This window comes from Narcine bancroftii, chromosome 7 (genome assembly GCF_036971445.1).
Source record: "Narcine bancroftii isolate sNarBan1 chromosome 7, sNarBan1.hap1, whole genome shotgun sequence".
In the NCBI taxonomy this organism is placed as follows: Eukaryota; Metazoa; Chordata; class Chondrichthyes; order Torpediniformes; family Narcinidae; genus Narcine; species Narcine bancroftii.
The window spans coordinates 23,655,965-23,672,090 of NC_091475.1; the positions used below are offsets into that span (position 1 = coordinate 23,655,965).

Consider the following 16,126-nt stretch of genomic DNA (forward strand, 5'->3'; position numbering starts at 1 on the left):
TGGTGTGGGTCCTTTGACCGCAGCTCTCTGAAGGGACTCTCTTTTGCTTCTCCTTCTTTTTCTTCTTTGGCTTGGCTTCGCGGACGAAGATTTATGGAGGGGTATGTTCACGTCTGCTGCAGGCTCATTGGTGACTGACGAGTCCGATGCGGGACAGGCAGGCACGGTTGCAGCGGTTGCAAGGGAAAATTGGTTGGTTGGGGTTGGGTGTTGGGTTTTTCCTCCTTTGTCTTTTGTCAGTGAGGTGGGCTCTGCGGTCTTCTTCAAAGGAGGTTGCTGCCCGCCGAACTGTGAGGCACCAAGATGCATGGTTGGAGGCGATATCAGCCCACTGTCGGTGTGGCAGGCACCAAGAGATTTCTTTAAGCAGTCCTTGTACCTCTTCTTTGGTGCACCTCTGTCTCGGTGGCCAGTGGAGAGCTCGCCATAGAACACGATCTTGGGAAGGCGATGGTCCTCCATTCTGGAGACGTGACCCACCCAGCACAGTTGGGTCTTCAGCAGCATGGATTCGATGCTTGCGGACTCTGCCAGCTCAAGTACTTCAAAAACCAACAAGGTCGGGTCAGATACAGCAATGAGCTCTCCGAACCCTTCTCCATCGACAACAGCATGAAGCAAGGCTGCGTCATCGCACCAACCCTCTTTACTATCTTCTTCAGAATGATGCTGAAACAAGCCATGAAAGACCTCAACAATGAAGAAGCTGTTTACATCCGGTACCACACGGATGGCAGTCTCTTCAATCTGAGGCGCCTGCAAGCTCACACCAAGACACAAGAGCAACTTGTCCGTGAACTATTCTTTGCAGACGATGCCGCTTTAGTTGCCCATTCAGAGCCAGCTCTCCAGCGCATGACGTCCTGTTTTGCGGAAACTGCCAAAATGTTTGGCCTGGAAGTCAGCCTGAAGAAAACTGAGGTCCTCCATCAGCCAGCTCCCCACCATGACCACCAGCCCCCCCCCCCCCACCACATCTCCATCGGGCACACAGAACTCAAAACGGTCAACCAACGGTCTACCTCGGCTGCACCATTTCATCTGATGCAAGGATCGACAAAGAGATAGACAACAGACTCGCCAAGGCAAATAGCACCTTTGGAAGACTACACAAAAGAGTCTGGAAAAACAACCACCTGAAGAAACACACAAAGATCAGCGTGTACAGAGCCGTTGTCATACCCACGCTCCTGTTCGGCTCCGAATCATGGGTCCTCTACCGGCATCACCTACGGCTCCTAGAACGCTTCCATCAGCGCTGTCTCCGCTCCATCCTCAACATTCATTGGAATGAATTCATCACCAACATCGAAGTACTCGAGCTGGCAGAGTCCGCAAGCATTGAATCCATGCTTCTCCTTCTACTATTGTTAGGGACATCAGGCAATGCTCATGGTGACTCTTTGCTTTACAGTAATCAAAAGTTGAAGTATATCATGTATATTAGATTTTTAAAGACAATAAAATGAACCTTTGAACCTTTTTATTCAGAAATTGCCCAAAACATTGGTTACCCTTTACTTCCTATGAATGCTGCGTATCCTGAGTTTTTCCAGCACTGCAACGACAAACAGAGACCTGAATTAGACGTGGCTGTCGTCCCTCATGGAAACAGTTTTCACCTTGACAATCATGAGATTACCACAAACTCAGAGAAGAATTTGATTTCCCTAGAACAAAGAGAGTTTAATGATGAAATTCCCTTTGGATATTCTAACAGGATAACTCCAGATGTTTTAACTACAAAGGGAAGCATTCTAACGGATTAGAAGCTAATTTTGATAAACATTCATTCTAATTAACTGAACAGATACTGGCTCTTGGATTGAGGAGTAAGGTTGGCTGAGGGGAGATTATAATTAAATTTCTGCTGAAGATGTTACTGTATTGGCTGCAGGCAATGCTCAAGATTCAAACATCAGGAAACTGTAAGTTGGTTTGGTAAACAACTTTGCCGCACTTTATGGAGTGCTGACAATGAAGAAAATTATTGCTCTGTTCTTCAAGAGACTGCACTCACAGATGAAGGGCAAAGTTGTGCTTTAATGGAGTGGCAACAGAGGAAAGGGTGGTGAAGAGGTTTCAGGAAAGCTTCTGCAGCTTGGTTCCAGGCAGCTAAAGTCATGGAGCGACTGAATTCTGTAACCTCATGGATCAGCAGATCCCTCCTTTGAAAAAAAATCTCCCTTTCCACCCTCACCTTGAATGTATGCCCACTGGTGTATAATAGAAAAACACACTGTCAATGCCTCACTTCATTTTACAAACTATCAGGTCTCCCCCAGCCTCCAATGCTCCAGAAAAAACAAGTTTGCCAAACCTCTCCCCACAGCTCACACCCTCTGATGCAACATCATCAGGCGGAGGAACATCTTCTTCCCACGGGCAGTGAGGATGCTGAATGACCAAAGGAACTCCTCACACTAACCATCTGAGACTCTCATATTTATGAAACAATATTGATTGATTTATTTGTGGAGATGAAATACTTGTCGTGAATATGTATTGTTTGTTTAATTATGTCTGGTTGTGTGTCTGCACATTTGGCACAGACTGACCAGAGAAGGTTATTTTGTTGGGTTGTACTTGATGACAATAAACTTGACTTGAACTCTTCTCTACCTAAGAGTTTTGGCTCATATCATCAACCATGCTACTTCTCTCACTGAGTTCCTCCAGCAGATTGAGTTTGGCCCTAGATTCCAGCATCTGCAGTCTCCTGTGTGTCTTCACGTTCTGCATGAATTGTGATGAACAATCAAACAGATGATGGGAAGTGGATGGAGATGATGGAGATCAGTGTGTGTATCAGGGAAGGACATTTGCTGCTTGCTGCTTGAAAAGCTGTGAATAACCCTTCTCAAACCCCTGTTGGAGACCCCACAATCACCATCCAGTTGTTGCTCACCTAATTGCCAATCAGCTGAAGCTGTCAAGTGGAATCTATGATGAGATTTATCTTTCGAATGTGATCAGGGACACACTGGGCAGTCAGTGAAAGCTTATTTTAGTTTCAAGTCAAGTTTTTTTGTCATCTGATTACACAAGTATAACCTGACGAAACAGCATCTTCTGCTCTGCAGTGCAAAACACGCATAAAAGACACAACCAGATGTAACACACATACAGACAAATGATGCATATGCAGGACAAGTATTTCATCAATATAAATAAATAAATATTGTTTAGTAAATATGAAAGTCTCGGATGGTCAGTGTGAACAGTTCCTTTGGACGTCCAGCATTCTCACTGCCTGTGGGAAGAAGCTGTCCTCAGCCTGGTGGTTCTGGCTCTGATCCTCCTGTATCTCTTCCCCGATGGGAGCAGCTGAAAGATATTATGCATAGGGTGGAAGGGGTCCTCCATGATTTTGCACACACTCTTCAGACAACGATACCAGTAGATCACGTCAATGGGGGGGGGGGGGGGGGGGGGGAAGGGGGATTAGGAACTGGCAAAATGGATTGAGATGAAATGCTCAAAACTGAAATAGCCACAGTACTTGAGAAGGGAGCAGTCTGCTGAATGGGTCCCTCTTTTAAAGGCAGTTAACACAGCTCAACAGGCTGAATGGCTCCCCCCCTGAGGAGCACGATTCTAGGATGTGAAGCACTGTCTCCATCTACAAGACTTTCAAGTCATCTTGCAAAGAAGATGCAATAGTTTTTAAAGACTGCAGAAGGCAGCAAACACAGCCAGGTCCTTCAAAGGCTCCAACCTCCCACCCTTTGCAGATATCTGTGTGAGATGCTGCCTCAAGGTAGCCAGCATCATAAAGGCTCTCCATCGCACTGGTCACAACCACTTCTCACTGCTCCATTTGGGCAGAAGGTACAGAAGCCTAAAGACAAGCACCTCTAGATTCAAGAGCAGTCTTCTTCCAACAGTTATCAAGCTCTTGAAACTCCCCCTACCGCCATCATCAGAAACGACTCCTGGACCACACAAACTATTTGTTTGTATGATTGAAACGTCACTTTTTTTCCCCCTCGCACTGTGAAGATTTATGAATTTATTCTTTTTAAATTTAGTTTTTTATTGCGAGAGACCATTGGAAACAGGCCCTTTAGCCCAATTCACCCATGCTAACCCAGTTGTACATTAAACATTACAGCACGCTACAGGTCCTTCAGCCCACAATGTTGTGCCAACTCACATATTCCTACCGAAGTAAACTAAACCCTTTCTTTGGACATCTGAGCTAGTTCCATCTCCCTGCATTTGGCCCCTCTCCCTTCAATCCTTTCCTATCCAACTATCAGCCTAATATTTTTAAATGGCACATTTGTTAGAAATAAGACAAGATCTAAAGAAATCCCAAAGGAATGCACGCTGGCTGGTTAATTGGTCATGCTTGTGTAGAATCTTGGGACAGTTGATGGGAAAGAAAATGGAATTAATGCTCAAGTTTGTTTCATACCACAACTACCAAGATGCAGTGATAGAGGTTGCCCTGTGAGCAGTCCAGAGAGACATCTCAAACACAGTACAACAAGACAGATATGGTCCAGAAGTGAAAAATTACAGACCAATAGTGACAGAATGAAGGTAGCACAGATTTACTGGTGTGAGGCTCATTCAGGAGTCTGATTACGGCGGGAAAAAAAACTGCCCTTGAACCTGTTGGTGTGCGATCTCAGATAGGATGGCAATTCCAAAGGAGGACAAAGTCATAGGTTACCATATAACACGCACAATGTGTGTGTATTTGTTATTTTTGCAATAACGTTTAAATCTTTAAAAGATATTTTTTTTAAACACATTATATATAGTAATCCATGACCATGTTCACCTGTGGAATGACCACCCTAGATCTCACATTTGTGAATTTTCTTGTGTAGATCTGGTATAAGTGGGTGACTGATGGCAGGGCTGTAGTATACCTGATTTAGACCTTGCTGAAATTGTCTGCTCCCTATGTGCTGAGATGGCCCAAAGTGTCTGATTAACATTGTAAAGATCTTGGAATTTGAACATGGAAAGTTACAGCATAGAACAGGCCTTTCAGCCCACAATGATGTGCTGACCTTTATAAACCTATTCCACATCAATCTCACACTTCCCTCCCTCACAGACCACAACCCTTCATTTTTCTTACATCCATGTGCCTGTCTAAGAGTCTTTTATATGTCCCTATTGTACCAGCCTCCACCACCACCCCTGACAATGCATTCCAGGCACCCACCACCCTCTGTGCAAAAAGAAAACTTACCTGTGGCATCTCCCCTAAACTTTTCTCCACTTTCCTTAAACAGTTGTCCTCTGATATTTGCTACTGTGGCTCCGGATAAAAGGTGCTGGCTGCTCACCCTATCTTAGCCCCTCATAATCTTATCCACCTCTATGAATCCTCCATTAGGGGTGGCATGGTTGGAGTAGCGGTTAGCGCAACACCTTTACAGGTGTCTGTAAGGAGTTTGTACGTACTCCCCGTGTCTGTGTGGGTTTTCCCCAGGAGCTCCAGTTTCCTCCCACCATTTAAAGTACTGGGGGTGTAGGTTAGTGGAGTGTAAATTGGCAGCCTGGGCTCATGAGCCAAAATGGCCTGTTACCATGTGGTATGTCATAATCTAATTTTTTTTTTAATCTCTCCAAAGAGAAAAGCTTGCTCAACCTACCCTCACAAGGCATGTTCCCCAATCCAGGCAATCCCAGCTTCAAGGAATCTGGTTAAAGGCTCGGAACGCATACAAAAGTCAGCAATTCTTGCACCTCCAGCCAAACAACCCCAGCATTAGTCAGGCAGATGCCTGTCCTCCTATCCGCATCTAATTAACACCTTTTGTCTATTGGTCTGTACTCCTACCCTTGCCCTTTCTTCCCTTCTCCCAACCTTTTAATTCAGATGCCTGCCTATTTTTTGCTCACACCTTGAAGAAGGGCTCAGGCCCAAAACATCGGAAATGTATCTTTACCTCCTGTGGATGCTGCGAGACCTGGTGAGTTCCTCCAGCATTTCTGGGCTTCTACTATAATCACAGCATCTGCAGACTTCTGTGATTCACTCAGTTGCTACCCAATTGATCAGTTCGCACAGGATCAATAAGCTACAGCAACAAGGAGCTCAGGGAACATAGATGGCGCCAGAAGATCTAATGGTTGAAATCGGAGTCCATGACCTCAGGTTAACAAGTCTCTGAACTCAAACAAATATCAAACAATGCACAGTGCAAAAATAGTTAAAGTGAGAGCACTTTGACCATGTTTGGAGTCTACAAAAATAGTTGTCAAAATAAAATCCAGTTGCTGTCTGTGTTAATATTCCAGCCTTGGAGATTTGGGTTTGTAGTGGAGTGTAGATTAGATACAGTTCAGATCTCTTCACTGGGTGTTGGGTCGATTCCGTACATTGGGTGAACCTGATATAAGCTGTATCAAGCTAAAAGCTGCACAAATCTATGGTTAGGCTGCACGTGGAAAACTGTGAACAGTTCCAGAAGGATGTCGAAGCTTTGAACAGGGGCAGAAGAGACTAACCAGGACATTGCCTGGTTTAGAGCAACCATTCTCAACGGCGGGCCACACGGCCCCTCTCTGGAACACAGCACATTTTAAGAGGGGGTCTTAGTTTGAAATCACAAAATATTTTTATATTTTTTTTATGTAGTCGGGAGGAGAGAAGTACGGAAGAGAGCAACTAAATTTGACTGCTTCACAGAGAAGGAGGCCCATGAAAGTTGAGTAGACTCCCAACGGGGCCATAGTCATAAAAAAGGTTGAGAATTGCTGATTTAGAGGGTGTGAGCAATAGGAGAAGCCAGACAAACTTGGGTCATTTTCTCTGGTGCATTGGAGGCTGAGGGGAGACTTGATAAAGTTTATAAAATTATGAGAGGCATTGATATGGGAGACATTCAGAATCTTTTCCCCAGGGTAAAAATAACACATGCCTCACCTTCAAAGGTGAGGGGGAGGAAGTTTATGAGAGAGGTGCAAAACATTTTATTTTTACACAGAGAGTGATGCCTGGACAGGGCTGCCAGAGGTAGTGATGGAGGCAGATACAGTAATAGAGTTTGATAGGATTCCTGATGGACACATGATGATGGAGATGGATCATATGAAAACAGCAGAGTTTTAATTTGATTTGGGCATCGTTAAGCATAGACACATGGGCCAAACGGCCGGTTCCAGACTGTACCATGCTACCATGAATAACCAAACTCCCTTTTACAGCAGTTTTTCATATCTTAAAACCCTTCATTATGGAGTGATGGTGGACACTAACAGAACATTGCAATGGGGACAGAGAGTAATGTACTTGTATCCGTCCTGGCAATGTGTGATGGGACAGTGTGGAGGGAGCTTCACTCTGTATCTAACCTGTGCTGTCCCTGCTCTGGGAGTGTGTGATGGGACAGTGTGGAGGGAGCTTCACTCTGTATCTAACCCATGATCTCCCTGCCCTGGGAGTGTGTGATGGGACAGTGTGGAGGGAGCTTCACTCTGTATCTAACACATGCTGTCCCTGCCCTGGGAGTGTGTGATGGGACAGTGTGGAGGGAGCTTCACTCTGTATCTAACCTGTGCTGTCCCTGCCCTGGGAGTGTGTGATGGGACAGTGTGGAGGGAGCTTCACTCTGGATCTAACCCATGATCTCCCTGCCCTGGGAGTGTGTGATGGGACAGTGTGGAGGGAGCTTCACTCTGTATCTAACCCATGCTGTCCCTGCCATGGGAGTGTGTGATGGGACAGTGTGGAGGGAGCTTCACTCTGTATCTAACCCATGATCTCCCTGCCCTGGGAGTGTGTGATGGGACAGTGTGGAGGGAGCTTCACTCTGTATCTAACCTGTGCTGTCCCTGCCCTGGGAATGTGTGATGGGACAGTGTAGAGGGAGCTTCACTCTGTATCTAACCCGTGCTGTCCCTGCCCTGGGAGTGTGTGATGGGACAGTGTAGAGGGAGCTTCACTCTGTATCTAACCCATGCTGTCCCTGCCCTGGGAGTGTGTGATGGGACAGTGTAGAGGGAGCTTCACTCTGTATCTAACCCGTGCTGTCCCTGCCCTGGGAGTGTGTGATGGGACAGTGTAGAGGGAGCTTCACTCTGTATCTAACCCGTGCTGTCCCTGCCCTGGGAGTGTGTGATGGGACAGTGTAGAGGGAGCTTCACTCTGTATCTAACCTGTGCTGCCCCTGCGCTGGGAGACTGTGATGGGACAGTGTCAAGGGAGCTTCACTCTGTTTTCAAGCCAGAATTATTTTTTAAGATAAACAATGCCTCAGATAAAATGAGACACAATTACTGGTGCAAACTGACCTTCTGTCCATACTGAACACAGTATTTTTGTCTGCCTTGAGAAGGTTTAACAGAAGAATGGAGAGGGAGCTGTACCTCTCCTGGGAACTTTTCACGTTAGCTTTACTCTAACTCAGGATGTTCTTGAGCCACACTTCTCCTTGCTTTGGACATTACAGTAACTGTCTGCATTTCCATGGGAGAAGGAACCTGACGTACTCCTACAGCCAAGTAGGCAGCCATTTGCCCTGCTGACCTTGTGCCAACTCTTCACAAAGCAAAGTTTCCATCAACATGTATTCCCATCTCCCTTCAGTAAAATCTTCCCACCAGCTGCTGATTCAAAACAATTTCTGGACTCTAAAATCAATCACTGCATCTCTCCTCTGGGGACGTTTTAAATGCAAGCTGCCAATTCTGCCTGGCATCCCAAGGTAGCATTCAGATTTATCTGGTCATGCAAAACATTGGTGAGGCCAAATTTGGAGTATTGTGTACAGTTTTGGTCACCTAACTACAGGAAAGATCAATAAAGAGTGCAGGAAAGATTGACTAGGACTTGCCCGGACTTCAGGATCTGAGTTACAGGGAAAGGTTAAACAGATTAGGTCTTTATTCCCTGGAGCGAAGATTTGATAGAGGTATTTAAAATTATGAGGGGGATAGACAGAATAAATGCAGATAGGCTTTTTTCCACTGAGGCTAGGTGAGATACAAACCAGAGCACGTGGGTTAAGAGTGAAAGGGGAAAAGGTTAGGGGGAACTTCTTACTGAGTGTGGTGGGAGTATGGAACGTGCCGCCAGCTGAAGTGGTAAATGCAGGCTCAATTTTAACATTTAAGAAGAATTTGGACAGGCACATGGATTGGAGAGGTATGGAGGGGTATGGTTGGGATGCAGGTCAGTGGGACTGAGGAGAATATTAGTTAGGCATGGACTAGAAACACTGAAGGGCCTGTTTCTGTGCTATAATATTCCATGGTTCTATATAAGCTTACCATATATGGCACATTGTCTCGGAAGTTACAAGAATGCCTTCAATTTGGCTCAGTGAAATTAACTCCCAGTGTTTGTGGAAATGCATTGAAGCAGCATGAAACTCCTGATAAATAAGGAAATCCTCAAAACACTCTGGTTTTGGAGAGTATTAGACTTTCTGATCATTTACTCATTCTCTGGTTGAGTCACTGCTATTTCCAGCCCAATGACAAAATGTTCACTGTCAGTGGCATGGGAGCCTGAACATCAACATGGTCAGAGTTGTTCAGGGCCACCAGACAGGTAGAGGATGGAACAACCCTCAGTCATCACCTTCATTGACCCGGGATCTCATTGAAACGTTTTGAATGTTGAAAGGCATGAACAGAATAGATGTAGAAAAATTGTTTTCCATTGTGGAAGAGACTAGGACAAGAGGGCACAGTTTCAGGATTGAAGGGCATCCACTTAGAACAGAGATGCAGAGGAATTTCTTCAGTCAGAGGGTGGTGAAGCTGTGGAATTTGTTGCCACAGGCGGTCATGGAGGCCAGGTCATTGGGTGTATTTAAGCCAGAGATTGATAGGCTCTTGATTAGCCATGACATCAAAAGTTATGGAGAAAAGGCCAGGCAGTGGGGCTGTGTAGGAAAATGGATCAGCTTATGATGGAATGGCAAGGCAGACTCGATGGACTGAATAGCCTTTTTCTGATCCTATGTCTTATGGTCTTTCCAGGTTTGTTCAAGAGGGGAGTTAGAACCTGAGATAATCTTCAGTGCACAATCTCCAGAGGTGCAGTTCTGCATGAGAACTGTTAGCTTTGACCATCCCTCTGGGTCCTTGAACCTACAATCATCTGGCTGGCACAGCAAGAGGGCTTCTGAACTCTAATGCCAGATGCTTTCTGCTTGACAAGCACTTACACTAAAGTAACAGGGGAATCGTGGTACAACAGCCAACTGTCCAATTATTGAAGCCTTTTTCGATGGAATGTTCACTGCCGTTTTGTGGACATTTCATTGATACCATTGTATTGCTGAATCCAATGTGCCTGTGCGGCTGCAGGGAGTAAGAATTTCAGTGCATCTGTGCATTGTACTTGCGATGGTAAACAACTGTTACATCATGATTGGCTGCTATCGACTGGACACATCTCCCGAGACTGATCCTACCCACAGGCTCTTTCAGGCTACCCTTTTCCTTTTACTCTGATCAGTTAAGGAGGTGGATGGTTGTTTGATAGTGTTCCAGTCTTTATCTATTAAAAGCCTGATTGTTTCACTTCTCAGATCTTTGCGAATTATTGATGGTACATCAACTTATGTACATGATGCAGGTGCCTCTAACCCCAACACAAAGTCCCTGTGCATCCAAGAGCAATACCGCCCACATCCAGGACAGCAGCTTTAACCCTTTGGACCCCATGTGCCCATTTTCAGGGTTGACCAACAAGCTCATATACTACGTGACCCCATTTTCCAGGACAGGTTTGATACCCAACCACCAGCTGGTTCGTTCTGGTATTCGTATTGTAGTTTACTCATGGACTGAGACCAGAGTGTATATTATGAAAGGTTAAAAATGGCTGGAGTCCAAAGGGTTAACATTATCACCTCAAGTTCAAACAATCTCAGCACAATTTGAACAAATTTATTTTAAAATTCTCAAACCCATTCAGATCAAATCTCTTCATGTTCTCAATCTCAATTTGCTCCAAATCAATGATCTCCCTCCACCCCTTCCATTCCACAGCCTGGATTACAATCACACCTCTATTGGCCATACCTCCAGCTGTAATCTCTGCAATGCCTCCCCTTTCCCAAGGGCTACTTCCTCACAGTTCTAGAGATGCAGGTTCAATCTCGTCCTCCAGCAGGCTGAAGGACAGCTTTTTCCCCACAGCCCCACCACAGTGCTCTCACACTGCCCTTGTTTGGTGGTAATCGATCTTTCTTTTCATTGTAATCCCTCTCTCTGGAAACTGTGTCCTTTACACTGATGTGTGAATATTAGAGATAACCTGTTTGTCTGTTTGCAGAAGAATGTACAAAGTATTTTGTAAACTTCAAAGATCATTTAACACTGTGGGGCATTACATACTGAGCATTGCCATGTGTTCTTGTGTCAGAAGCAAAGAGCTTCTGGTATTTAAGTTAAAAAACCATTCATTCAGCACCCTTCTCAGGACAACAAGTGAATTTCTGCTTTGGCCCCTTGTCACTTTGATCCCAACAGGCTAGTCATAATCCGCCCAGTGAAACATGAAAGTCTGCAGATGCTGTGACTGTAATCAAAATACAGAAATACTGGAGGAACTCAGCCAGTCTTGCAGTCCAGAGGAGGTAAAGATTTATTACCGACGTTTCAGGCTTGAGCCCTTCCTCAAGGTATGAGCAGGGAGAGGAGTACAGACCAACAGACAAAAGGCATTAAATAACAGCTTTATCCAACATGTCTGTCGGCCTGTACACCTCCCTCTCCCAATCTTCCCCCTTTTCTCCCCCAGCCCTTAACTCTCTTTTTTTGCTCATACCTTGAGGAAGGGCTCGGGCCCGAAACATGAGTAACATATTTTTACCTCCTATGGATGCTGTGAGACTGACTGAATTACTCCAGCATCTCTGTGTTAATCTTCCCTGTTCTGCCCACATGGTGCAGAAAATCTATTCGTCTCCTTGAACCCAGTTCTATTTTCCTGCTGTACTGCCCATTTCACACTGAAAATTCAGGAATTTAACAAATTAAACTTCCAAAGAGCATGCCGTAAAAGGAATCCTAGACTTTGAAGTGAAAGCTCCTTTTAAAATCATGCAACCTTTCAAAAGAGAAGGCCAGATCTGACTGAACCATTCCTCAAGAACAGTCGCTCAATAAACTGAGAGGTACTTAAAATTCAGGACAGCACAAATCAATGAATTTAAAATGCTCATCTTAAATGCATAAGGTGCGAAAACACATCTTTGATGTAGCAGAGATCAGGGAGTTAGCTTGAGGCAGAAGGGCCAGGGGTGCTCAGGAGAAAGGGGCATTTTTGAAGATGATGGCAATGGGTTCCTTTATGCCCCCCTGAGGGGAACAGAGAGATGTCTTCCCCAGCAATGCAATGTCCCTTCAGTAGGGGTGTAAAACTGGGGCTGCTTGGGGCACACCTGTGTAGCAGCCTCCTGCAGCCCCTTATACACTGGGCTCTAAACAGCGACCTGCCAATGTAGGGGTCAATCTTGCCCCTTTGTGCAGACAAACTTCCGGTTTACCAGAACATTCGAAGAAACTTTCACCAGATAAGTACCTGCTTCTTAGAATTCCCCTGGGATTCATTAACCAGGGCTGTTACCCTTACCCAATGGTTGATAGTCTTTTACTGTCTTTGCCAAATAAGGAGTTCACAAGCAGCTCTTGCCTTGTTGAATTCTAAACAAGAGTTTACTCTCTTTCCCAGTCAACATTTCAAACTCACATTCTCATGGGGACAAATCAGCAGAAGGGTAGGAAAGGTCGGAGTTGGAATTGTTTGCCCCATCAGGAGAGCAATTGAGAGAGGCACTAATCTCTGCAGAAGAGAGAGGGCAAAGGCTTGGGAAGTTATTGTAGAGCTCGTCAAAAGAATCAAAGACTTGTTGAACCAAACCAAGGCTTTTATTAGCAAAAGACAGGAGCTCTTCACAGGTGGCCGACCAGTCCGGAATGATCCGACCTGGCTAGGGACACAACCCTTTAAGGCCCAGACAGTAGGCGTGGCTTAGCTCTCAGCCAATCGCTGTAAGCACAGTCTAGATACAGTAACTATATACACTATATACATTGGTGATAGATCTGTACTATCACAGTTATGCAGCAATGGAATGAGGCAAACACAAGTAGATCACAGAGGTCCACAAATAAGTACAAATCTACATTTCATTACAACGCAATTCAAGCATCCAGACCCGGTGACCATATCACGTCGTTATTCATTCATGCCATTCCTAAAACGCCTGAATCCCTCCATTAGATTCCAGCCTGGGGGTCACGCCTGCTGCGCTTATTTTACATAATGAACCTTGATCAGCAGGTTCACAAATATCTTACACTTTTAAAACAGCTCATCTAGCTTCACAAAACAATGATATGGTGTGTCCCCAAGTCACCAATGACAAGCTAGGTATGGCCAGTGTGGAGATCTGCTGGGTATGTTCTACTCCGGACATGGAGTTCTGGTTTGATGTTGGCAAGATTCCAGTAAACACTTGCAAGGTCACAGAGAGCATTAAAGAATGCAGGATACACCGTAGCTACATTACCTTTTCTCACATCAGAGACATCATCATTTCAATTCAACCTAAATAATCAGCGTTTGACACTCCAAGACTCTGTTCGAGGTGGCAGCTATTGCTCCAGAATCCAACAGCAAAACCCATCAACAGCACAAAACACTTTCCTGTCCATGCCACGGAAAACCATAGAACAATCAATAATTATAGCACAGAAACAGGCCACTTCGGCCCCTCTAGACTGTGCCAAAATCAGCCATGAAGGCCAACGCACCAGCATCAACTTGAGGTATAAAGAGAATGAAAAAGCCTCTTCCTTACCTTGTCCTTGAGCTGAGACCGGCTGCCACCAAATGACCAGCATAGCACCCAGCACTCTGAGGGTCAGTCCATGCATCCACCTCCAATCCATCGCTGTCCCACAGAACTACAGGAGCAAGCAGAGGAACCGAAACTGGTTAACTTTGAAGTCTGAGCATCAAGGATTGTAGGATTGAACCTTCCACCCAGTGAAGCAGAGGAGGCTGCATCCCCCACAAGGGATCGAGTGTGTAGTAAATTGTAACAACAAGATCTCAATTTGAAAATGTAAATTTTATGTACAGAGGGGCAGTATTGACTTTATTGCTACTTGTGAATTTCTAACAATGTAAATAATGTTTTTAGATGTAGTTCTGTGTACACTCCATCGAGGACATCTACAAGAGGCGGTCTCTTAAGAAAGCAACCTCTATCCTCAAGAACCTCACCACCCAGGCCATGCCCTAATGAACCAAAGACACTGTCTTACTTTGACCTTTCATATACTATATTTTTTTTATTGTTGTAAGGTATATGAATTTTTCCACTGTGATGCCTGCTACAAAACAATTAGTTCATGACAGTAAATTCTGATTCTAAGTTTGTGTTTTGTCTTGTTGATGTCATTTGAATAAACTTCTGTAAAACAAAAAGGGGATATTACTGATGGCCAAGATTGAAAAGGCAGGGACTGATCAGAGTGCATCTGCAGTGTATTGTGCAGGGGAAATCCGGCTTCACAACTCTGACAAGATTTCTCAAGGAGGTAACTCATAAAATTGATGAAGACAGAGTGGTGGAGGAGGTTTACATGGCTCTTCAGCAAGACCTTTCACAAGGACCCACTCAAAAGGCTGAACCAGACGTTTAGGACACCTGGGATCCAAGGTGTGTTGGCAAACTGGAGATAGGAGGTAGATGGTAGTGGTCAAGGGTGCTTATTTAACTGGAAGCCCGAAGCCAGCAATATACCGCAGTATTTGTGCTTGACCTGAATTCTTTGAAATTTAGGAGTAGGGGGTCTCACTGAAACATTTTGAACGTTGAAAAGCGTGGGCAGAGTTGAAGTCGAAAGGTTGTTTCCCACAGTGGGAGAGCCAAGGACAAGAAGCCACAACATCAGGATGCAGAGGGATTTCTTTCAGCCAGAGGGGGGTGAATCTGTGGAATTTGTTGCCACAGGTGGTTGTGGAAGCCAGGTCACTGAGTGTATTTAAGGTAGAGATTGATAGGTTCTTGATTAGCCAGGTCATCAAACATTATGGGGAGAAGGTTGGGCGGTGGGGCTGAGTGGGAAAATGGATCAGCTCTTGATTAAATGGTGGGGCAGACTCGATGCTCCTGTAGTTCTGTGGGACAGCGATGGATTGGAGGTGGATGCATGGACTGACCCTCAGAGTGCTGGGTGCTATTTCTGCCCCTGTACCCATGTTACAACATATATATAAATGATTTTGATGAGAATATGGTTGGACCAATTAAGATCATGAGAGAAAGGAGCAGAATTAGAGCAATTCAGCCCATTTAAATTATGGCTAATATATTTTTCTTCTCAACCCCATTCTTCTCCCTTCTCCCTGTAACCTTGGACACCCATCATCGTCTGCTTTAAATCTACCCAGTGACCTTTCCTCCACAGCTGTATGTGGTGACAAATTCCACAGATTCACCACCCTCAAGCTGAAAAAGAAATCTCCTCCACATCTCCATTCTAAAGGGATGTACTTTTATTCTGAGGCTGTGCCCTCTGGTCCTGGACTTTCCCACTACTGGAAACATCTTCTCCACATCCATGCCTTTCAATATTCAAATTAATACATTTGCTAATGACACCAAAAGTAGAATCATAGAATTGCAAAGGAGGTTGTGAAAGATCCAAGGGATCAGCAGTGGCCACAAATGAAACTTAATCCAGGCCATGGTGGGATAACGTAGTTTGGTACGACAAATAAGCAAATACAGTGTCGATGCAATCACGAAGGTGACTTGCCAGGGCGATACATCGTGAGGAGTTTGAGGACTCTTGCAAATTTCTACAGGTATACTGTGGAAGGCATTCTGACTGGTTGCATCACTGTCTGGTACAGATGTGCCATTGCACAGTACAGGAAAAGGCTGTTGTGAACTCAGTCAGTGCCATCGCGGGCACCAGTCATCACTCCATTGAGGACATCTACAAGAGGCGGTGTCTTAAAAAAGCAGCCTCCATCCTCGGGACCCTCACCACCTAGGCCATTCCCTCTTCTCACTGCTAGCATTAAGAAGGAGGTACAGGAGCGTGAAGATGAACACCCAACGGTATAAAAACAGCTTTTTCCCCTCCACCATCGGATTTCAAATTTTTAAAATTAAAT

The 16,126-nt window shown here is 45.0% G+C and overlaps 1 protein-coding gene across 1 annotated transcript in view; it reads right to left on the reverse strand.

Moving 5' to 3' along the window:
• robo2 (roundabout, axon guidance receptor, homolog 2 (Drosophila)) overlaps positions 1-16,126 on the reverse strand; it is a 1,057,280-nt gene that overhangs the window by 1,025,004 nt on the left and 16,150 nt on the right. The window contains exon 2 of the mRNA XM_069889083.1: positions 13,794-13,899. Within this exon, the coding sequence (XP_069745184.1) occupies positions 13,794-13,899 (106 nt within the window). The remainder of the gene's footprint in view (positions 1-13,793; positions 13,900-16,126) is intronic.